General features: G+C 34.1%; 3 protein-coding genes across 7 annotated transcripts in view; all 3 read right to left on the reverse strand.

Annotated features, from left to right (window-relative positions):
* Positions 1-1,340: 1,340 nt before the first annotated feature.
* Positions 1,341-11,473, reverse strand: LOC140047307 (tRNA methyltransferase 10 homolog C-like). Of its 5 annotated transcripts, XM_072092240.1 has the most exons (3): positions 11,320-11,473; positions 10,952-11,039; positions 1,341-2,609 (listed from the first exon to the last, which is right to left on the reverse strand). In XM_072092240.1, exons 1-3 carry the CDS (start codon positions 11,415-11,417, stop codon positions 1,785-1,787), a joined length of 1,011 nt encoding a protein of 336 aa, XP_071948341.1. In that variant the 5' UTR covers positions 11,418-11,473; the 3' UTR covers positions 1,341-1,784. The 5 variants fall into 5 exon arrangements, with proteins under 5 accessions (XP_071948341.1, XP_071948342.1, XP_071948343.1 ...); XM_072092241.1 differs by lacking the exon at positions 10,952-11,039 and having other exon boundaries at positions 11,320-11,418; XM_072092242.1 differs by lacking the exons at positions 10,952-11,039; positions 11,320-11,473 and adding an exon at positions 2,922-3,340.
* Positions 11,474-11,724: 251 nt separating this feature from the next.
* LOC140047310 (valine--tRNA ligase-like) lies at positions 11,725-13,392 on the reverse strand. The gene is made up of 3 exons (XM_072092249.1): positions 13,347-13,392; positions 12,255-12,379; positions 11,725-11,963 (listed from the first exon to the last, which is right to left on the reverse strand). Exons 1-3 carry the CDS (start codon positions 13,372-13,374, stop codon positions 11,856-11,858), a joined length of 261 nt encoding a protein of 86 aa, XP_071948350.1. The 5' UTR covers positions 13,375-13,392; the 3' UTR covers positions 11,725-11,855.
* LOC140047790 (KAT8 regulatory NSL complex subunit 3-like) overlaps positions 13,374-25,697 on the reverse strand; it is an 86,693-nt gene continuing 74,369 nt past the window's right edge. The window contains exons 3-4 of the mRNA XM_072092824.1: positions 14,374-14,643; positions 13,374-13,503 (exon numbers count right to left, since the gene is read on the reverse strand). Of these exons, the coding sequence (XP_071948925.1) occupies positions 13,374-13,503; positions 14,374-14,588 (345 nt within the window). The 5' untranslated portion in view covers positions 14,589-14,643. The remainder of the gene's footprint in view (positions 13,504-14,373; positions 14,644-25,697) is intronic.

Consider the following 25,697-nt stretch of genomic DNA (forward strand, 5'->3'; position numbering starts at 1 on the left):
TTGCCCGCAGCTTCTTTGGTTTTTCTACCTTAGAAGACCGACGTGTTCGACTGTGCAAGGATTTTTTCGTTAAAATCAAAGACCCCAGTCACAGATTGAATCATTTGTTACCGGAGGCTCCTTCTGCTGCTTATAATCTTAGAAGACTCCGTGAGTTCTGTATCCCTAGAGTTAAAACTAACCGTTCAAAAACGTTTATTATTAATCACGGACTATTCCAAAAATGGTAAACATTTAGTGTTCTGTTTCCGCGACCTTCCGTACCATTGTGTGTAAATATTATTGAAAATGTTTGAAGTTTTTAACATTTTTTAAATTTGTAACAATTTTTAAAACTTTTACATTTTTATACTGCAGGCCTTTATCAATATTCTGATGTTTTCAGTTTAACTTGTTTTTTAACATTTTGAATATATATTTATTGTTTTTATATTAAGTGATGTTTAATTGTAATTTTGTTTTAATATTTTGATTGTATGTTCTACCTTTCTAAATGTCTTTTATATTTTTATATTGCATTTTATTTTTCTGAGTGAAACGCTTTTGTTAAACTTCAATCTTTCGTTTGATTGCAATAAAGTTCTATTCGTATTCTCTTTGTAGGCTTCTTTGTATCTTGGGTCTAATCAACTACAGAGTGAGAAACCTTACCAAATTTAAATAACAATTATGTTGGCTGCAGTGATGAGCTTTCTCAATAATTAGCCACAAAGTAATTATGTAACACATCATTGTAACGCTTGGACCTCATGTAATCATGTCACGTGTTTTGTCCAATTAGGCTCGACTTTTTAGTTCAATATTTAGGGATACTCAAATACAAATTATCTATAAAAAGGAATAAGGACCACTTCTTTTTCTTCTGTCACGTTGGTACCCCGACCCTCCCCTGCTGGTGCGTTCCCGTTCTGTACTGAGTTTAAGAGTAGTAAATATTATATTATGCGTAAATGCTCTACATTATCACAATTATTAGGCGTTTAGTAAGTACATATACTTACTTACAGAACAAAATACTTATTAAAATCTCGAGTTCTTTGTATCTTCAAAATGCGCAATATTATATCACGCCCTCTGTTGCTCCCTCTTTATTTCCAAGTACAGTATTTCGCTCAGTTAATTCTAGACTTTATTTTAGTTAGATTAAACAATAGGACTTGATTGACAGTTGGCTTTGAGAAATAAATGACTGAAATGTTTCACACTTTTCGTTAGAAACAAAGACACTGGTGAATAGGCTTGTATTCAATTAGTACTAATTACTGACATGGTTGCCAACTAAACAACCAACCAATGTCTAATTATAAATACAGGTATAATGAACTCATTTCTAGCAAAAACCAACATAAAGTCAAAATAGAATATAATATTATTAATGAGCTTTATTTATTCACACAAACTCTATGATGGAACATAATACAATGTATGAATGAATCATTATCAGATTTTAGTTTCAGACTTTGGCTATCTACTTATATTTTGGTCTCAGTGCCCGACTAAAAATAAAGTTGTCTTTGGCTGCGGGTTCCTGTAAAGCGCCTTTGAGCATGATTACTCATGAAAAGGGCGCTATATAAATGTCATTTGTTTCTTTCATTGCTGATAATATCTTAATTACTTGATCTAAAGTCAGAGTCTTATTCCCACCACTTCCCCACTTTAAGTAGTAATCAATTGGTAATCGTACATGAGAAACATTTAATCTTTTTGCAATACCTAAAGTCAATCCTTTTTGTATTTGAGTTGCATCAACTAAAGCACCAATAACGTACGTCTTAGTGTCATCAAATGTGCGCATTATGTTTGGAATCTGGCGACAGATAAATAATGTCCTCTTTGGGAAATTTTTCCAGTAAAGATTGTGAACTCATCGTCACCATCATCTTATTGTATGCATCCTTTGTTTTTGTACGCACCAATTCTTTATGCGATAGTGAACCCTCTAGGTGGTTAACAAAATGTATGTGAAAAGACTCCTTAGCTTTCTTATTTTCATGTATTACATACCTCATTTGCATACATAGGCTGATAGCTTCTCTTCGTTGCATATACTGGTCATAGCAAAAATCGAACACAACATTCTGACCAAATTTCATTCCTTGAGACAGTTTCCAATTATCAAACTCCAAAATACGTTTAGGATTCAATTTGAGAAACAACGTATTTTCTAATAGTGTTTCATACTCCTTACTTTCTTCGGATTCTATTTTTCTTTGTTCCCGTTTTTCAAGACGCTTTTCCTTATCCCTCAGTCGCAAACACTCTCTACGATACATGAAAGTCATAAACTTTAACCTTTGCTTTTTAGATTTGATAGAAGCAAAATGTTCTAAATCTGCATCACTGATTTGTTGTGGGACTTGTCTGCCTGAAAGCCTCATTTCTTCTATTAACTCTTTTGCCTCTTCAAGCCCTCGATCATAAGACGTTTCTTTACTAGATTCATTTGTAATAGAACAGTAATATCTTGATTGATAGATAAGTTTGTTTTTAAATTGGCTCACTGATATCCATAACGTACTTGTTTTATTCTTCACTGATACAGGAACGCTGTTTTTACACACTGATGGTAAGCTTCTTACCAATTTCAAAAGGTGATACATTTCTATCTGTGAATTTAACGCAAAAATAATTATTGAATAACCATGGTAACCAATCAATGGCAATTCCAACTTTCATTATGCACAGACAGTTTAGTCATGAAAAGGGCAATTTCTTAATAAAACTAAGCCTAGGTACACTAAGCTATCGCCCCGTAGAATTTTATGATATAAAATTTTATCAAGTATATGCTAAAATTATATACATTTTTGATATGAAAAAACGTCAAAATATTCAAATTTGTTTCTGGAAATAAATATAGGCTATGTATATAACACTATAACATGTACTTGATATCATTTTAAATCATACAAGCCTACCGGGCCATACCAGGCGTAGATTAGTATGAACGCTATGTATTCAGGCCTAGGCTAGGCCTACTTAGGATGGGCTTACTTCTCAACTAACCTCCTGCTTAACTCTACCACTACTGTCACTCTAGTAGTACTAGTAGGTTAGGCAGGCCTGGTGTCGCGGCCTGGTCACTACGAGTAGGCCTACTAGCTTCGGCTTATTGTATTTGTAGGGAGTGTGTCGAAAGCGAAGACTTCGAAAGCGAAGACTTCGAAAGCGAAGATCGAAGACCCTACGAAATGGTAGTGTGCACAAAATTCGACCAAAATCATACAAAATCGTGATAACACCTTGAATTTACAGATTCTAAAAAAATATTTCGATTTTAATTGTTATGTTATCAAAAAACATGACTTTATCTATGAAAACAAGCTCACGCGTTTTCACCAATGGAGTTAATATGTGATATGGTTTTACGAACAAACACATCGCGCTATTTGCAAGGCGACGGACGCACAAGAAGGACCTTGCACAGAGCATAGAGATATTATAGTGAACTATAATATCTCTATGCACAGAGCATTGAATTGAATGCAATATTAAATGTCACTTGTTGCGATAACTTTGTAGCACACATCGCCTACAATTTAAAACCATAGCCAATTGTTTATAAGTATAGAAATAAACTACATAAAAGTAAATTGTAAAAAGTAAAGGATGGCGGTAGGCTTTTTGAGGCTTATTTTAGAGCCTATATAAAAAGTGTCCGTATTTTGATTTCATATGTTGCTATGTGTTTTTTATCTATAATATTTGCCTATTGTTTATTACTGTATCTAAATGTATAAATAAATACAATATATAGATATTCATTTTCCTGTATTGTATTTAAACTTTTACATTTTCCCATTGTATACTATTGCTGTTTTACTTAATCGGCAGTTTCAAAATGTTTTGTAATGTATTCATAATAGACAAATAATATATCAGTATCAGAATATTTAGTGTGGTTGGTGAAACGACAGTACTATGTAAAGAAAAATTTAAAAAGTAAAATAAATATTTCATTAACCAACGTATAAACCACTAACAAAAAAATCCTACCGCAACGTATCGTATTGATGCGCAACGTAAGAAAATATTCATCTATCTATTTTGCATCCCCTCCTGGTGTGTTGAACACGTCGATTCCCACTTGTGATGACACGCAATAAAGGTTATTTCCTTACGGCGCACTTTGCGTGGATACGTTGTGTCGATCTGAAAACCAATTTCAGCTCTTAAAATATTTCCCGGGCCGATGACAGTTCGTCCCAATAGCTTACCGTGAAGTAACGAAACTTTATTTTATATTTTTTTATTGTCAAAATCAAAAATTATACTGTATTCAAATTATGATTTGACAAAAGGCTAATAGAAGGAACAATAGGCATCACATTCTGAAGATTTTGCTCGATCGTTAACCCGTTATAATAGTATATAATTCTCTTAGATTTGTTTGTGTATAGTGTCAATTCTATATTTAAATGGTCATTACACAACCGGTAACCTGTTTTTTTAATTTTGTTAAATTCATGGCAGGGATATGCAAACATTAGAAGCGGGACGTCGACAATCTGTTGAAAATCGGGAGACTGTTGAATAGTCGTCTCATCCACAAGTGAGATAGAAGGTTGGGGGTTAGAGTGGTTAAGCCCGATAAAAATTCACCATCACTTAATAAAGATGTATAGAGAGTAACTCTTTTTGTATTCACCACAGGCAATGCTTCAGAAGTCAGTTTCTTTTTTTGTTTACTTTGATGATGAGGACAATTGTGGTTGGCGGAAATGGAACTTCATTAAACATGTCTTTTGACAGTGTCAGTAAACGTAATACCGATATGAAAAAACACCCGTTTTAATATCGTCACTTATCACATTGCAACCGTAAACAAAATCGACAACTTGTAATTTTGGAGCGAATATTTTTTATTTCAATCTTTGTTTTGTATGGCTTTTGTCTTTGTTAACGTTGAAATAATGGCGTGGTTCCCACTAGCAACGCAACGCAAGGACATAACGCAACGCAAGTGAATTGACCAATCACAAGCGATGGCTTATTCGCTTGTGATTGCTAACTGTCATTGGTTAGTTCCGCCAACCACAATTGTCCTCACCATCAAACGGTAAAAAAAAAGAAACTGACTTTTGTTTTCAAGCATTGCCCGTGGTAAATACAAAAAGAGATACTCTCTATAAAGTGATGGTGAATTTTTATCGGGCTTAACCACTCTAACCCCCCACCTCCTATCTCACAGGCTTGTGGATGAGATGACTATTCAACAGTCTCTCCCGACTTATTATAGATAATAAACATATATCAACATATTTAAATGCAAAAAAAAAGGATCTCTAAGTTGTATTCACGCGTATAACTTTTTTAAAAACAAGTGTAAAATCTATGATACGGACACTTTTTATATAGGCTCTAAAATTAGCCTAAATAGGCCTATCGCAATCCTTTACTTCTTACAATTTACTTACTGCTGTAGTTTATTTCTATACTTTTCTATACAATTAGCTATGTGACATAAAGTTATCGGAACCGTAGTAATACTGTATTAATTCGCCGTGGCTAAAGATACGGTACCGTATTCTAACTTCTGTTTACTAAAGGTACGGTAAAATTGCATTACGTCATAACCAGCCAATGGGGTGCTGGTACGTGTGTGACGTCATCGTATAAGGACTTTGTGGATTTTTTTCATATCGCGAAAACAGTGTGATCAACCGCATTTTCTTGATGCTTTATTTATCGCTATTATCGCCGTCGTGTGTGACAAAAACTAAATGTAGCCTACGTCTGTTATTATTATTGAAAAGCCAAAACATGTTGATTTTAATTCTAGAATACAGAAAACCGTTTCAAAAGAGGCCTAGGCCTACTTATTACGTACTATAACCTCATTATATGAGTTTAATTGTTTGTGTAGAGAGGGAAAGCGATGCCAGGCGGTGTACATCGTGTTCGGCCGCAAACGGTTTCGGCCGCAATGTTTTGAATGCCCATATAAGGCGTTAAGATTGTTAAGATTGTATATAACAAAATAATTTTCATTTTTCTCTATCTGTGATGAATCTAACTGTATCTGAAAAGAAATCATAATATTATATACAATAATACAAATGTAGAGAAAAATCGGTAAAGCAATGCACCCCTATTTTTTTAATGGAATAAGCCACGGAGATCGCTAATCTAAACAATGCATTTAATATAAACAATGCAAGCAAGCCTGGCGTTCCATACTAAATACATGCGGCCGAACACGACGGTGTACATCGTGTTCGGCCGCAAACGGTTTCGGCCGCAATGTTTTGAATGCCCATATAAGGCGCTATGTATGGAGCGCCAACTATGCATCAACTTCAGTTTGTTCTGCTGGTCTTTTCATTGGGTTATTCCATTCAAAAAATGTGGGTGCATTCTATTCTAACGTGATCGATCGAAATTGACCGACATAAAATGTACGGCGTATTATATTACTTTCTGTGATATAAGTATTATTTAGAATGCTGTGGTGTGGATATATATACGTTTATTATTATTATAACAATAATTTTAAACGGGCAATAAACTTGTACTTGTGTCTTGTACATTTACTCTTGCAGGCCTAATGTGTTCTAATAAAAACAGAAATGACCATTAAATCAGTTAATAATACATTAAGTATTTTAAAACTCTGGTTATTTATATAGGCCTAATTGTATGTCTAATAATATTGTATATTATCAACAATACTTAAATAAGCCTATGCCTTCGTAAGAAAATAGGAGGAACAAAATAACATTACAGTATTTCGAAATTCCTTTTTTATAGCGATTTTTGGAAAAATTAATATTTAGTAAGGCTTGAATTATTTCAGGATTATACAGTTTCACATTAAAACCTACCAACATTGGATTGCGAAAACTCTGAAAAGGCTACTACTGCTATTGTTTTAAAACAATGAGGGAGTGTCTTGAATTCCATCTTAGACAATGAAGGTGGTGTAGCATGGTTGTTTTTTATTAACATAACAATGAAATGTGTTACGTTTCGTGTCTTCAATTTGTTGAAGTGTTATTAACAGCAAAGTTAAATATAAAAATAATGGTGAATTATTTTATGTTTTTAATAATTGGAGGGAAGCTAGCTTGCTTGTTGTATGTGATTAATGGAGATGTTGATATTAATGTTACATTTTATTATGTTATTTATCCAATATTTACTATTTTTATAAATTGTCACGATTGTTGTAATTCAGTTTGTTAACTGCAAGAACAATTTAAATAAATAAACCTTGCTTATTATTGTTGTTGCGTCCGTTTTCACATTTCTTTTCTTACGTTATGTTAATATAATATGTTCTTTATTGGTTTTATATTTATTTTACTCTGTACAGTATTTGTAAAAATAAATGTTAATAAATTGAGGTATACATTACAAATTATAACTTATAGAAGTGCATATCCTTAAATTAATCTAATGACAGTACTGTATATAACTTGCATTCCTTTCAGTCTTAAATATAATCGTTGGGGCACATTTTCCGACCGGTACAAAAATGAAAACATTTCATTTTCTTATGTCATTATTTATAATTCAATCTTTATATAAGAAAAAAGAGAGCATGATTTTATGTTCAATATCACAAAATACACATTAAATCTCATTTGATTTATAAATAACATTTTGTTGTACTTAGTTAATAATAAAACGTCAGATATTTAAGGTAAGGTAAGTGATCTAAGTATAACATCGAAACTTTGCTGTATAATGTCTAATTTCATAACGTGATTCACTAGTTATTACAAAAGTTAGTAAAAAGACTTAAAAAAAAAAACAGTTGTTTGTTTGATTTCATCGTAGTGTTACATGAAAAAGGAAATTTTGTAAATATATAATTTTGTGTGTTTTCGCTTCCATCGTTATTCATTTTGGTTTGATTTATTACAGTTAGGCCTCTAAAGTTAAAGTTTAAAAGTATAGTCACATACAAAAAGCGCATGATGACACAAGCGCAGTCGGTTACTTGCAAGAAGTTTGGCTAAACAATGACCATTATTTATTAATAACGCTTTTAAGTTAGGCGTTTACCGTCACACAATACACACACACAAAATTCGGTACATTATTTAAGGATTCTTTTTTTGTAATCGGTAAAACAATAACCGGAGCATGGAGGTCAATGACCGGAGTGCGCGCATCTTTATAAGAGAACCTCATTTTAGGGAATATTACTTATTTCTGAATTGCCATCTGAATTGTTAACTACACTTTTACTGATTATCTACGAACCATGAACGATTGTATTTGAATGTCGCGAACCCGTAACGGAACAGCAAGAAGGACCGTTTTGCGAAGAGTGTCAGAGATGGCAACATCGTCGGTGTGACTCAGGAGTGAAAAGAGGAGCAGCGTACAGGTTAGCCGTCGAAGAGGGTTTTATTGATTGGACATGTAGAGACTGTGCTCCAGAAAACAACGTCCAACCGGTGCCGCAACTAGAGATTTTTGCAGCCGACCTTGGCGACTTTTTGGAACCAATCGTTCATAGAAGAAGAGGTACTGAATCTTTACCCTGAACCACAACCAATACAAGAGATGCCTGCTGTTGATGATGACATCGTTACTTATCGGCGATTAGCAGGAACAACAAAACGTGGGAATGTAAGTTCTTAAAATATTTATAATCTATTCTTTGTAAATTTTTTTTTTATTATCGCATTTTCTTGTGAAAACCAACTTAACCTTCTGTTGTTTCAGGACTCGCTTGTAGACAGTCATGGGTACCAATATACAGAGAAGATTGATAAAAGACGGGCAAATACAACATGGAGATGTTTTCTCAGAAACAAGAATGTGACGTGCAAAGCAACAGTGTTGGAGAAGAATGGAGTTGAAACATTGTGGGACGAGTACCGCGAGGGCCAACGTAGTGTACGTTCTCAAATGCTTGCCGCGAGTAAACTTATCACTCGCGATGCTCGCGTTGAATAGTGCTAATGTTATGTATGTTAGTTAAATTAGTTAACAAATTAGTAAAAATCGTATGTTAGTAATAAACATTAAATATAATTTTTAAATATTTGCAAAATACGTTAGTTAAGAACTTTTGTAAAATAACATGTTATTGCTAGAAATAAAGTCAATTTTAATGTATGTAAAGAAGTAAGATATTAGTAAAAATCGTATGTTAGTAATAAACATTAAAAAAGATATTGTTTCATTGTTACATTTTAAACTATTTGCAAACTATATTACTTATTAGTTAAGTAGTTTTGTAATATAACATGTTATTACTAGTAATAAAGTCAATTTTAATGCATGCTAGTGGTTAGGCCTATATATGAAAAAAACAATTATAAATATAAATGTTATATTATATGTTTATTTATAAAATATGGTAGTTAAGTTAATTCGTTTGTAAATTCTCAAACTTATAACATGTCTAAATAAAAATACAGGAATTGATAATAAATGTGTTAAGATTGTATATAATAAAATAATTTTCATTTTTCTCTATCTGTGATGAATCTAACTGTATCTGAAAAGAAATCGTAATATTCTATACAATAATACAAATGTAGAGAAAAATCGGTAAAGCAATGCACCCCTATTTTTTTAATGGAATAAGCGACGGAGATCGCTAATCTAAACAATGCATTTAATATAAACAATGCAAGCAAGCCTGGCGTTCCATACTAAATACATGCGGCCGAACTCGTTGGCGCCCGAACACGACGGTATTCTGCCAGGCTGGGGCCAGCTACATGTGTGCGCTGATTTCTGTGACTCGTCAGCCCTGGGGCTACTGTCTAAATCATAGTATTTGAGGGCCCCTTTATTGTCCGCATTTGCTTGTTGTTTATGGTCACCATTGTACAAACAAAGTTTAATAAAAAATATAGGCCTAAATAGGCCATTTGGAATAAAAATAAAACCCTCGTCTGCAGCGCACACACATCCACGCAGCCTGGCGCCGCCGATAGGAATTCTACATATATAATACAACAGACACGATATGAAAAAAAATCCCAAGTCCTTATACAATGACGTCACACACGTACCAGCACCCCATTGGCTGAATATGACGTAATGCAATGTTACCGTACCTTTAGTAAACAGAAGTTAGAATACGGTACCGTATCTTTAGCCACGGCGGTATTAATTATTAATATTGCATTCAATTCAATGCTACAGTTACAGTATGTGCGATGTCCTTCTTGTGCGTCCGTCGCCTTGCAAATAGCGCAATGTGTTTGTTCGTAAAACCATATCACATATTAACTCCATTGGCGAACGCGCGTAAGCTTGTTCATAGATAAAGTCATGTTTTTTGATAACATAACGATTAAAATCGAAGATGCAGATGACACTACAGCAGCATTTGAAGCCTTCTTTGACGATGAAGATGATTCAGTTTCAGTCATGGGCATAGCTTTCTCAAGTAACAATAATTGGCTGTACAGCCATTTAACCAAGCCAGTGAGAGAATGATCTGTGTCGTTGTCCCTAACTAACGCTTTTATAGTAAGCTATTCTGTGTTCTTCTGGTAACTTCTGTTTTATTTGGCTCAGCATGATTTTGCTGTTCAATTCTCCAGATAAACCAATGGAAGTTCCTGGAGATGATATTTGAACATAAAGCATGCAATTTGAATTTTATTTATATCGTATATTTAACATTTTTAAACTTTGTAATAGTGGTTTGGAGGCTGTTAATATTATAATCATACAGCATTTATTTTCACATGCTATTAATGATGCATTTATTGGTGGTTAATTGTCATGTCAACAATCAAGGTTCAAATCCTAGTTATTTTATAGTGTAAGAATTTTTTCCTATCCATAGATTTCAGATGTGTCTAGTTTTAATGCCAAGATACAGAGCCACAAAAACAATCCTATTGTCTTGGAGGTCAAATAGGAGGTCAAATAGACCTAGATATCAAAAACCTTAATCATGTGATGCTGTTGGCATTCAGTATGTACTGTATGATATGATTGCCTACGTTTTTGAGTAATAACGCACCTTCCCTTCTGGAAATACATCGTCAATTGATACAAAGTATGCTGGGATACGATGACCCCACCATAGTTGTCGAGATAAACACCAATCTCTGTTAAAATTTACGAAATTGTTAAAATTTACGAAAATTGGTAAAATGATAAAAGTTTTGTGATATTAATAATGATAACAATGATGTAAGCAACAAATCCTTGAAATCTCCCTGATTGATGATTGTGATAAATGTTGACAATGATGCTGGGTGATGATATAATGACATTGATTATGATGATAATGATCTGTTGATGAAAAACAAACAATATGTCAAAGTGCTTTGACTGTATTCTGGAGATTCAGAGACTTGACTAAGATGGATCATCTTAGAAACTCACCTGCTGTTCTTTAACCACTGGTTCCATGTTTTTATATGCATGTCAGGGATAATCTCCAAATCTCCATCTTCAACTGCTTTCACGGCAGCAACGGCCATTTCAGTGCAGTTTACAAACCATTGAGATTTTATCAGTGGTTCTACAATGTCCTTTGAACGACTAAAATATTGAAATGTTAATAAGTTAATTATATGTGTATTATATACCTTATACAATTATTAGGAAGTGATCTGGTATAACATCAAAACAATAACATTCCAGCTTCATAGTTATAATGTAGGAAACCATAGAGGTATTATATTGGAAAAAAGAAGTGGTTAAAAAAGGTATGAACAGTATCATCAAGTTGCTTGATGAGGGTATGCTTAGTCCTAAAAATGTTTAACTTACTAAGCTTACAAAAAGCTTTCACATTAAACAATCACTGCTTTGTAATTCTACCGTTTGTGAAAAAGTTTTTTTTTTTTAATTCTGATACATACAACATTAATTATTTGTATGTTATAACATCATAGCAGTAGTAGTATTCTCTAGGCTTACCTGCATACTGGGACCACCATTGAGTTATATTTACTGCCTCTGTACAAGTTTCTCTCCTTGAGGGCTTCCAAAACTGCTACCCTAGCATGAAATCTTTTCATTCCCTAACCCCAACAAAAAGTAATAAACGACTGTTTAAATTTATACAGTACCATAATGGATGGTAAAGTTAGTTAGAGTACTGTACAGAAATTGTGGCTAGAAACGGCCACTTTCCGCAGACAAGCGGTAACGGTAACAAAAATATAAAATCTATGTTATTCCTTATGACCATTTACACAAAACGCGGAGCAGACAGGCAGTTTCCCCTCAAGATAGATAGATTTTCCACATACCGTTACCGCTCATCGGTGTAAATTGGCCTTTATAAAGGTTAGCAAAATATTATTATGTACCTGAAATTGAGAAGCAGTGTCAGCAATGTTGCCATCTTCATTGATGACTGTTATTGTTGGAAGGTTGTGTTTCTGCCCAATTTCATAATCATTGTAGTCATGACCAGGTGTTATCTTAACAGCACCTGTAAACAAATGAGTTCTATGAAACAGCTCAGTTTGCACTTGAGGTATGTTGAGCAGCTAAGTTTTCATAGATTATACTGCGAGTTGAAATACACAACAATTCACAGTTAAAAGTAAGAAATCTATCAACTGTATGGCTAAACTTGAAGTAATAGTTTGCAATTGGCTTTTTGCTATAAATTTAAAGATTAACAAACCTTTGTTCGATCTGCTAGTTATTAGCTTAGTGTACAGTAGTGTAACATAGCATAAGATAAAAACATCATTCCATCAATAAGTTACTGTTTTTACATACTTTAGATCCTTATTAAAAGGACATCTGGTACCACAAAGTATTAAAAAAAATATATTTAGCTTTGTTCATTTCAGAGAGAAGTGTCCAACTACTAGGTTGTGCTGTATACAGTGGAGTGGATAACCGAGTGGTTAGAACACTTGACTGTCATACACATAGACCCGGGTTCAATTCCCGACAACTCCCAGTCCACTCAGCTGTAAATGAGTACCTAGTTGAAAAAACTAGGGAGAAAAAAGCCGGCGTGGAAAGGAACTGGCCACCCTACCACATAATGCCGAGGCTTAGTACAATGAGCTCCTAACAGCTCATTCCCCTATGTTCAGAATGAACACGGGACTCACCTCACCTCACCTCACTGTATACAGTAAGTATATTTTGCTAGTGGAAACCACATTTTAGTGTCAGTTAATGTGAAGTAAAAATAATAATACAAGTGCAAATTAAATACAGATCAGGATATTTTCTCTAGATGGAAACCCAAACTTTATGTGACAAAAAATGTGATGTGCCCATATATGGACATGATGTCATATCACTACCATATTTGGATATCACTACCATATTTGGGCACATCACACTTTTTTGTCAAAATATTGTAGACAGAGCTTTAGACAGACAGTCCTAACTACATAAAAAGGGTAAACACCAATGTAAACATTAAACTTTACTTGTTGAGTTTTTCTTCCCAATTATCATCAGTAATTGGTTCTCACAAACTTGACATGGCGTTCACATTCATTCATTACTGTTCTTGCTTTCACAACATCATAAGCTACTGGGTTTGGTGCAACAAGCTTCACCACATCTATGTTGCTCTCATTTTCTCTAGAAACAAGAAATCGTTAATCATTAAAATATGTAAATAAGATTATTATTTAATTATTAAAGCCCCCTTCCCTACGTTTTTTAGATCTAATTTAAGATCACAAACTATATTTAATGTAAAAATAATACTATATGGTCCTATTGCGATAACTTTTTTCGTATTTAAACGGTTAAAAATGTGAAAAATAAGTCGATTCTAATAATTATAGCGGCCCGCTATAAATCCCAAAATGCATTGCGCACGGATTGATATTTTTGTTTTTCACCTGTAATTTGCCCACTTTTCGATCGATCGTGAGGCCAAAACAAATGGAAGACTCTTAACTTTTCAGCGAAAATACCGGGTTTTCCCCAATTTGTATCAACGGAGTCTGGCAAAAATAGAAAGACAATTAATGCAGCAACTATACAACGTCAGGCTAGGTATATAGCTACAGTAGCGTATGATGTTCGTACGTTACCAATGTTTACCAGCTAGGCCTACAAAACTAAGCCTAGCTAGGCTAGGCCTAAGACCGTCCACGAGAGGTCGATCGCCGCGAGCTACTTAGGTAGTGCATAGTTTCTCACTTTTTATCATGATTTACCATAAAACGTACATTTAAGACAAGGAATGACATGGTTTAATGTTTTTAAAGTGATATATATGTATTATTTTCCAAAAAAACGTCCAAAATTGCAGGGAAGGGGTCTTTAAGATTATAAATGAAATTATAAAATTTGCCAAAAAGAAAGAAAGATAGGCCTAGACCGATATACTTGGATTTTCAGTTTCTCATTTATATATTAAATGAATCTATTGTCTTGTGCAAGTACGGTAGACAGCGTAAACATTTTTATTCAATAATATGCTAACCACAGTACACTCACATGATTGTCCTGTCTGTCCGTAAGCGTAAGGTACGAGGAACGAACAAACACTTTGCTGGTTTAGCATGACTAGCATCAGGGTGTGTACTCCATGGCCTAGCATATCCATGATCAAGCATGACAATGTCAAGCTCCCTTTCACCGGCTGATAGTTGATATAAGAATGGTGATGCCACACTAGGGCGATGTTGTATAGGCGATCCTAATGATGACATATTGGACGAGTCTAACTACAGTCCACACTAATGCACTATACTACTGGATTTCTGACTGAAACGAAGATATATAATATAAATAATAATATTAACACATCCATAGTTAGGCCTATTTAATTTAGCATTTTCATCATTTCTAAATACTACTAAAAAACAGGCATATTATGCTTATTATAATTTAGTTTTGTTGATGGTACAGAATCAAATGTAGGCCTACTGTATTTCATTTCTTTTGTTGCTATGGAAAGTTTCTCTGAAATAAAATTTGAATTGAATTATTATTGTATTATTTATTTTTTCGAACGTCTGATTCACTCTCAGTTAATACTATAGGCCTAATAAAGGAATAGATATATTTCGGACTGTCTGATCAGGTACCCCCGTGACAGATTGCAACCCCTAACTTAACTATATACGATATACCATCGGACTGTCTAGAATATTAGTCCAGTCCCTAAGGGGAGAAAAAGAGGTGGGATGTTACCACACTGGATACAAATTTTTCAGTATAGCAGTTTGGTAGAGTATAGTGTGGAGATGCCAAAACAAAGTTACTGGAAATCTGATTTGACCTCTGTGACCTCTGACCTCAATTTTTATATTTTTCTATTATATAACTAAAAATCGCCATATCTTGACAACGCATGGACATTTTACATTTATTTTTTTTTCAAAATGCTTGGAAGATATATATTTATATTCGCTATAATGAAAAAAATTGTACAAAAATGGCCGCAAAGGCTTTATTTTTCAGTTTGACCTTTGACCTTGATTGCCTAATATCTCAATAACACGCAATCTCAGAGATTTGAGAATGGGCTCAAAATGTTAAGAAAATAAATCTAATATTTAGTCTAATAGAAACTTTTTTCAAAAAATTACCATAAATTAAGCTTTTTTGACCCTTGACCTCTAATGTTTGAATATGTCAATATCTCGGTAACTATTTTTCCTAAAAAGTTCAGTTTGGTGTCAAATTGTTTAGAATATACACATTTATATTTGCTCTAACAAAATATTTTGTCAGAATTCAATTGGAAATGTCATTTTGAGCTATGACCCATCGTTTTGCATATATTTAGCAATTAATAATCTATAAAAAGAGATCGAGAGAGGGGAGGGGGTTGGGGTGGATGGAGAGACACATATTTTTGTTACATGTTACACAAATGTTAAACTCTGTCTACACTATAACATTTTTATGCGACAAAAAAATGTGATGTGCCCATATATGGACACGATGAATGACATATCACTACCATATTTGGGCACATCACACCTTTTTTGTTAAACTAGTTTATAGTGTAGACAAACATGTAAAAAATATGTGTCTCTCCATCACCCCAACCACCTCCCCTCTCTCGCTTTTCCAATGCTACTGCATGCATCTATACACATCCAAATGGCCGGAATTGTACTGGAAAGTTTTTAGCTACATTTGAAAATAAGTCCCAGAGGATGGGTGTATTGTAATGTTATCAGAATTATGGCAATTGTTTGTAATGGGAAAGTTTTAAAACTACATTTGAAATATTTGCTAATAATATCACATGCTATTAAAGATATACTTATTTTCCCCCTGACAAAAGTAATTTTGACAAATATTTTTGTTGAATATGCAATTTTAATGTCACACATAATAGTTTCACCAAAAATTGGATTGAAAAAACATGATATAGTGCATACCCAAAAAAACTGTAATTCAAAGCAAAAAATAGGCTGGAAGTCAATGTGATTTTGGTTAAATTAACTGTTTATTTTGTCTTTAAAGTGATATTTACTCTATATTTTAGATTAGCTCTTTGATTAAACACCTCTTCCAATGCAGTGAAGATCTTAAGTGTTGCCTTGTCTTACTAATCTTTCTTAACTTCTCTTTGAACGATCGTAATCAATATTTGTTGAGGTATAATATTTCCCTCTAATATATGGTAATGCCTGTTTTATTGAGTCAAATGCTTTCTGATAATCTCTAAATCAAAGATTTGGTGATATTCATTTCCTTTTTATTTTAGTTGATTGACAAACTGTATAAGATGGTCCTACTGTATAAAGCCTTATATATTGGTTTATTTACTTATAGTCGGTCTCTGATTTTGGTTTTTGATTACTTTTGTAAATTATTTGTGTACATGTTAAAATGTTCGTTTGGTCGGTAATGGTTGATGTCAGTTTTGTCATGTTTTTGTGGATTAAAGTATAATTATTATTGCTTCTCTTAATTTCTTCTGGTTTCAAAGATTTTGTTGTATAGTGTTATGAGCTGGATGTGTTATTGCCTCATCAAGCCAAGATGGTAATTTTGACTGCTCACTGGTTTGTTTTCCTTTTATATTCCACTGCAGTATGTTCTTGAAAAGAAATCAGCCTTGTAATTAATTTGTCTTTGATCCTTTTCAGATTTCTAATATTTTAAACATATGTTTTTCTTTTCTTCGCTTTTTCCTCACTGTTTCAAACATTTTATTTTTTCAGCATACTTCAAGCAATTAATTGATAATTAGGTCATATGTTTTATGAGTATCAAATCGTATTGGTTAATTCTTCTTTTCTTTCTTTAAGATCCTGATTTTCTTTCTTTTTTTAAAATGTTATTTAACTTTTAAGTTTATCTAATTTTTTGTTGATATTAAGTGTTGCTCTTACGGTGTAGGCCTACCATGCGATGGAATTATATATTGAAATTAAATTAAACATTAAGCTTTAAGAAAATTGTAAAAGGCTAAATATGATATTGAATGTAGTTCTGGTCCATTAAATCTATATTTTAGGTATATTATTATAAGTATGACACACGCACGCTTAACAGTATATCCTGGTCATACCTCAAACTGGCATTTCCAGTAAAAATATGATAACATCTTCTATTAGAGCTAATATAAATGTTTACATTTTGAACATTTTGACACCAAGTTGAACTTTTTATGACATTTGGTTACAGAGATACAGACATATTTAAACATTAAAGGTCAAAGGTCAGTAAATGACATTTCCTGTGGATTTGGAAGAACATGTTTAATTAGAGTATATATAAATATGTATGCTCTTAACAATTTGAAACAAATTTCAAGAAATTTTGATCAGTAGTTATTGAGATATAGTAAGCCGAGGTCAAAGGTCAAAACATTGAGAAATTACATTTCCGGTCGTTTTTTTGGAAAAAGTTCTATTAGAGCGAATATAAATATGTACCCTCTGATCTATTTGACACCAATATCATTTCAATTGTCAAACCCGTTGCGGAGATATGGCTGTTTAAGATAGAAATATAAAAATTGAGGTCGGAGGTCACAGAGGTCAAATCAGATTTCCAGTAACTTTGTTTTGGTATCTCCATATCATGTTCTATCAACATGCCAAAGGGCACACTTGTATCCACTATGGTAACATCATTTCCCCTTAGGGACTGGACTATATAGGTAGCGCCTACCCACCCCCATGACAGATTGCGCCCGAAACATAACAGTTAACCATCTATTATAGAGGGTGCAATATTACGGATTGTCTATAATATGTGGTACCCCCGTGACATATTGAACTTTTTTTTTGTGTCAGAAAAATACGATTTAAGAATGTTAATTATTTTAACACTAAACCACAATAGTTCAATCAGATGAACACATACCGCATTGTACCTATACCACCAGGATCTCGAAAACTAAACACTGTCTTCAATCAAATAATTTATATAATAAATAATAATGGTCCTCTCCTTTTGTCATGTTTTTGCAAATGGATATAAAATCCAATGATGGGAGTTTAAAAATATTGTATCCCGGTGACAGATTACACCCTTCCAGTATCATATACACCAAGGGATACAATATATTACGGTCGACTCAGTGTATAGAAAATGTACCCCCATGACAGATTGCACACCCTATAATATAACAGTAAATAACTATTATTATAGAGGGGTGCAATATATTACGGACTGTCTAGAGCTGGTCTAGACTATTAGGTACCCCTGTGACAGATTGCACTGGGAAAATACGATTAAGAATTATTATTATTATTTTAACGCTAAACCACAATAGTTCAATTGGTCAGATAAGATGGACACATACCACATGTACCTATATCACCAGGATCTCGAAAACTGAACACTGTCTTCAATCAAATAATTTATATAATAAACAATAATTCTTGGTCCTCTTCTTTTGTCATGTTTTTGCAAATGGATACAAAATCCAATTCTGGGAGTCTAAAAATATTGTATCCCCGTGACAGATTACACCCTTCCAGTATCTATATACACCAACAATATATTACGGTCGACTGTGTATAGAAAAGGTACCCCCATGACAGATTGCACACCCTATAGGCCTAATAGTTTAATAACCATCTATTTTAGGGGGTGCAATATATTACGGACCGTCTAGAATATTAGGTACTACGTTACAGATTGCACCCTCTATATTATAACAGTTAATAATAAATATAATAATATGCAGTTTGTCCACCCGTGGGAGTTTTTGACTTTTTTAACTAAATAATTTGTCTGGGTGTGAGTGTATTTGAGCTTGGATGGGAGGGGCCGGGAGTTCTTGTTTGAACGAAAGGAGGTGGGGAGAGGAGATAATATGTTCAACGGAAGGGATGGGAGGGGGTATAGTGTGTAGGGACAGGCCCACACCGTGTGCAACTGAATTGTCCGCCAGAGAGAGTTTAAGGGCATTTTTACATTAATTTATATTTACATTTATATGGATCAATTACAAATTATAGCAACAGGGGTGAGGGGGAGGGGGTATGGTGTGTAGGGATAGGCAACTGAAGTGTCTACCAGAGAGAGTTTAAGGGCATCTTTACATACATTTGTATTTAGTACATTTATATGGACAAATTACAAATAGCAACAGGTACGTTCTATATGAACTGAACATCAGATAAGCCGTTGATTTCATCGCCCAAAAACGTGCCAACATTTGTTATAACTTAAAAGATAGCCAAACTTTCCACTAGAGAGAGTTTATTGAATTACAATATTCTGTCTGTCATCGAAAAATATTTTGATATACATTTAATTTTTTTAAATGTAATATTTCCAGAAGGTGACAAATTATGTCTTTACTATAAATCGTGCCGTTTTTTAATGTCCGTTTAAAAATAGCAGAGAAATGCAGTTTGTTTTACACTATGCCTAATACAGTATGCAGTTTGTCCACCAGAGTCAGTGACAGATGCCCGCGGTATCTTTAGATGTTACAAATGATGGATCGGTCAGTTAAATAGTGTGAATTTTAAATGATAGAAAAGTTCAAAGGTTATGCAAAGTGTATTTCTTTGGAGAACTATTTGTTCCCAAAGACACTCTTGTCAATGTCTTCACTGAACGTTTCTGGGGCAAATTGGTGAACTCAATTGAATTATGATATAAATGTTGATTATAAAGCTCCATTTACACTATTAAACTAGTTTGACCCAAAAAGTGGGATGTGCCAAATTAAAATAAGGTAGTGATATGCCCATACATGGCACATCACATTTTTTGTCACATAAAGTTTGATAGTGTAGACAAGGCTTTAGATTATATTCTACATCATTACATAATTCACATCCAGGTTCCTCTTTATTTGTAATAATAATCTATTTAAAATATAAAAAATGCTTATAATAGTGGCATGCAAAATTAAAGTTGTGTAAACCGCTGAGTAATATACATTATAAAAAAAATTGAGTTAGCCGCTGACTATGAAGTGTAACCTTATCACTTTCATTCTCTCTTTTCTCTCTATAAAAAAAAATGCAGTTTGTCCACCAGACGGAATATTTGGACTTAGTGCCTACGTTATTTTAAAACTAAATCATTTGTCTGGTTTTGAATGTACTTTAGCTTGGTTGGGGAGGGGATGGGAGGGAGTTCATGTTAGGTCGTGTTGAGAAATATCAAAATGATAAAGAAGGAAAAGTCCCCACAACAGATATCCGAAGTAGTTTATAGGCCGGCTCTAATAATATAGAAACTTGTACATAATGATTGAAATTCGGTAAATATTAGACTGTTGCCTAGAAAATAAAAATTAAAACAAATAAAATTCCGCTGTTAGGGAAAACAAATGGACCACCAGGAGTTACTCAACAGTTACAATGTGGATTCATTTCAATATTTTGCAATAGTGCAGTAGTTCAACAAATCTGCCCAACCCGTTTATTGGCTGAATTTCTATGAATAAATTTGTCACGTCATCTTACCATGTACTTGTCTTATATTGAACTTTTCCCTTACGCTAATATTACTACATAAGTTTAATGATTGTCACACACCACGAAATGGATAAACCACTGAGTGAGTATATTACTTTTTCAATTTGTATTTTTTGTTAGCAAGACCATAGCAAAAGGTTAAAAAAATGACGAGGCAAATTTGCTTTAAATATAATTACTTTATTGATATAGAGTATGACGATCTGTGTTGAGGAATTTAGATGGGTAGTGAAAATTGAAAATTTCAGACGAGATGAACGCCTCGCCTATCTCATGCTGGCTACGGTCGGCCAACTATCTTTTCATCATTCGGGACGGTCACACCAAAATCGGTCCGGGCCAAAATCGGTCTGGCGGACCAGTTTAAGCTGCCAAAATCGGCCCGGGGGACCATTAATGGCTGCTAAAACATGAGCAGCGGGACCAATTTTGGTCGTCAAAAACTGGTCCGGCCTCGATTAAATCAGTCCGGGCAGCGATTTTTTTTTTCGTACATAAGTTGGGGACCCCCTCCTGAAACGTCACAAAATAAACATGAATAATTCATCAGTTAAATTTTCTTGTTCCGTGTGCACCCAAGCGTATAGCAACAAGAAGTGATTACAGTAGTTTACACAAGTGCGGTACGATTCTAGGCCTATCTCCGCTGTGGTTGCCGCGTGCGATTTAATAATAGAATAGCGGCGTTTTGTGTGGATTGTCGAAATAATCAGCCTTTAGTTTATGGTGTGTTTAATATAATTTATTACTAAAGAATTACGTGTTAAAATTATAGTTTCTATTGATACTATTAGGCCTAATTACTATTCTCTAAACCCATGTCTATTCTAGTAGTAGCTGTGTTGGTGTGTGTGACGTGTGTGTTAGAGTCAGCAAAATTAAACAATAAACATTACACAAAAATACATTTTTTATTCTCGTGGGTCTAACCTTCCCATCTCATGTGTTCATATACGCGCAGTTCCTTTGATTACATGCATATTGTTTGATAATAAAATAGCAGAATTAAAGAAATACAGTACACAAATTATACACATTCTTTATTCTTGTGGGTCTAAGCTTTCTTTGGGCTATGTCCAATGAATTACTACTTAGTGTAATGTCTTGCCTAGCTGTCGATTAGCCTCGACTCGACACATTTTGCATAGTGGTGTGTGTGTGTATGAAGAAGAGTGCGCGAAGGCAATCACGTGAATTGACTTAGAATCCTAGGCCTACTGTAAAAGTATCGTATCGCAGTTGTGTAATCACTTCTTGTTGCTATACGCTTGGGTGCACACTGAACAAGAAAATTTAACTGATGAATTATATATTCATGTTTATTTTGTGACGTTTCATGAGGGGGTCCCCAACTTATGTACGAAAAAAAAAATCGCGTCCGGGCAGTAGGACTGTTTTTGGCAGCCAAATATGGTCCGGTCTTACAAATATTATGGTGCGCATATCGAAATTATTCATATATTTTTGGAGAAAATACATCTATCTATAGTATTTATCCAACATTATAACAATATCTTAGACCTAGTAATAATTTAATTAAAATTAAAATCGACAGAAGAAAAACCAAGACAGATTTTGGCAGTGGCGGACTGCTTTTGGCCACAAATGTAGAGCCAAAACTGGTCCGGCCGGACCGATTTTGGCCCCGGACAATATCTAAATGATTTTTAATGAATCACGCGAGGAAGCATATACAGCATACATATGGTATGATGTCTTGTCTAAAATTTTTAATTTTCACTACCCACCCACCCCAATTCCCCAGCAGAGATCGTCATGTTTTATATTAATAATCATATTCAAAGCATCTTTTCCTCGTCTGTTTCAAACCTATCGCTACGGCAGCCCTTTCACGCATTGTTGGAAAAAAAATATGCACGCGGCGTTATCGATCACACAATTGTCACGCATTCAGCCCAAGACCATTTTCATCACGCTACTACATTTCGCGTATTTTACGTATCTCCTCAAAAACCACTAAACAGCGTGCTCAAATTTTGCACACTGTGTTTATTGATGGGCCGCGCATAAAATACATCCACAATTTAAAAAGTTTGTGTCCGAGGGCATCATTAATTTAGAGTTTGTGTCCGTAAGTATAGCCGTACTTTTATTATTCTATAACTTAATTCATATTTTATAATTAAAATTGTTTAATCTTCCGAATGTTTGTATATCATTGCGGTCGAGTGAAAGTATTTTGAACAAAATTAATACTATTCGAAAAATGAGTGTCAAATCAAATTTGCAGGTCTATCGATTGTCAATGTGGAGGATGCTGGAAGCAGGGTTATTCGCTGTAATGAACAACGTCATTGTCAGGGATGGCACTGTGCACTGTGTTCGTTTACCAATATCAGATGGAAAGTGAAACGTCACTTGCGATCTGTACATTGGGGTTCACGCATCGAGGTAGATGGTATGTGGATATTTTTATTGCATTATTTTATTATAAAAACGGTTAAGGTATTGTCGTTAATTCATTAAATAAATGCGTTAAATGGAATCACAACTTTGTGCATTATTCATTGTTCACTTTTTTAGATGACAAGTTATTACTATGTAAGTGTTTTTCCGGTGTACCAAGTAACCGTCGTCACTGGCACTGTCCGTACTGTAAACCCACTTATAAGTCTTTTCCAAAGGCATCTAGACTAGAAGAACACATAAATCGCAGTCATCAACCATCGGGTACTGTAAAACATTTTGCTTTGGGCAAAGAAGTAAAAACGGTCAACACTACGACGGAGAAACCAAGTAGAAAGCCAGTTCAAAAAGCTGAAAAAAGAAAGAACACAGAAAGAAGTAGTTCTGCAGAGCTAGTTTTGATAACAGAAACAATTTGCAAAGATTGTGGCAGATCAATGCTTAAAAAAAATTTAAAAATGCACCAGATGAGAGCGCACAAAGAATCAGAAAGCATACATACTCATTTTCTACCTGCAGTTTGTGTAGATTTGCAAGAAGGTATATTTGCAGTTAAACTGGATAATAGGTCTGGGCATCCGATACACGTTAAGAAAAAAACAATTGGTCGAGACACCACGTTGTACTGTGAGGTAGACGAATGTTGCATGTCATCAAATGTAGCAAAGCACAGTGGCATAACGTGGTTTGAATGCAAGCATCTTCTGTCTGTTGCAGGAAGTCAACCACACGTGCAACAGCCCCGTTTGGCCCCTGCAAACCTAAAGAAGATGTCTGAAATTCACAACTTGTACACAGAAGAAACTATTAAATCGGCAATAACGTTGAACTCAACAGCAACGTGTTCAGGACATGTCAGTGTTTATCCAATTTTAAATTTTTACGAAACAAACAATTGCTTTTTCTATTCAGTTTTTTTGTGGTCTTGTTAGCTATTACAGCAGATTGCAAAGAGTTGTAGTGTACTACGCACAAGCAGAAAACGAATGGCACTGTAAGTGTCCAAGGGGAAAGCGAGTTTGCATTAGGTGTTGGCTAGGTGGTTCTCATTTGAGACAGCATCGGACACGGAATATCATCAAGTAAACACTAGCTTTTTTCTCGAAGAAAGTCAAGTACCTAGTCATTCTAGAAATCATGGGTACCCTCCAACAAGATTCTTAAAGGAAAAGATGGTCATGCATTGGGAAAATAAAAAAAATTCCCTATCCCCTGCCAAAAGAATTAATGAAAGTTGATCTAGGTGATGTTCATGAACTGATTCCTGCCGAAACTACCTGCACCTCTTGTCTGAATAACCCTTTGTTGGGATTGCCAAAATGCATCAATAGACATGCATCTATCATAACGATGAATGGTATTATTAAAGGTTGGTCACTTTTTTGTTTTTGTTTTTAAGATACCAAAGACGGATTAGATTTACTGTATACGAGAACGGACGCCAAATATTGCATAATTTTTGCAAACGTAAAACGTTGCGGAAGTTGTATCGTTTGGTCATCTACAATCTATATACCGTTTTTACCTTTTCCTTTTAAAGATGTGCACATGTACATAAAAGTTTGTAACGTATGTGCATTGCCTTATCGATACCAAGAACACAAAGATGGTATTCATAATTTCAATGACAATTGGACGATTTCTCTGCATTTGTTGGAGTTTTTGCGTCACAGCCAAATGGTAATACTGCATTATCAAAATATATTTACTTAAATTTATTTGTATTGTGCATGACATTGTATTAAGTAGATTTTAATTCGATTCTCTGTGTGTATTTCGTACGTTGTTGGAACGTTTTAATTATTTCTCCTGTAAGAATGTAATAATTTGAGAAATGTAACATTTTGATATTACCATGCATCTTATATCACCATTTTTAATAGTGAATGATTGTACTAATCGGGAACATTTACATTTCAGAATCATACAGCTGTCGGAAGTGTGATAGCAGCTTTGGAAAATACTTTAAACCAAAAACTACCAACGAGCATAATAATACGTGGACTGGAACACTTTGAGGCCCTAAGCCAAAGATCCTACAACTTTACGTGTGTAACCTGTGGCATCGAACCGCCTGTACTTATAACAGATTTACAGAAAAAGGCGTGTTTCTCATTGGATGGTACAACCCTTTACTTTTTTTTGTAAGAATATTAGATAAGAACACCATCCATGGAGAGTAATTATTACAGCCTCAATTACAGTTTTACATTAACTTAATGCGAAATTTTACAAATTAAAGTTTCAGGTTTAGAACTTCCAGAACTTAATGAAGAAAACGACATGGTAGACGTACAGAGTTTCTGGTCACAGATTAAAAAAGAAAAACTTATCAACGGATTACTTGCAGGTAAATAAAAATACAAAAATGACTAATACAAATAGGCATAACAGTTAATTTGTTGTTTAAATCGATGTTTTTTTTTTATATTTTAAACAGAGAAGGAAAACAACCCATTTAGTGTCAAAGCGGCG

This window comes from Antedon mediterranea, chromosome 4, assembly GCF_964355755.1.
Source record: "Antedon mediterranea chromosome 4, ecAntMedi1.1, whole genome shotgun sequence".
NCBI lineage: Eukaryota > Metazoa > Echinodermata > Crinoidea > Comatulida > Antedonidae > Antedon > Antedon mediterranea.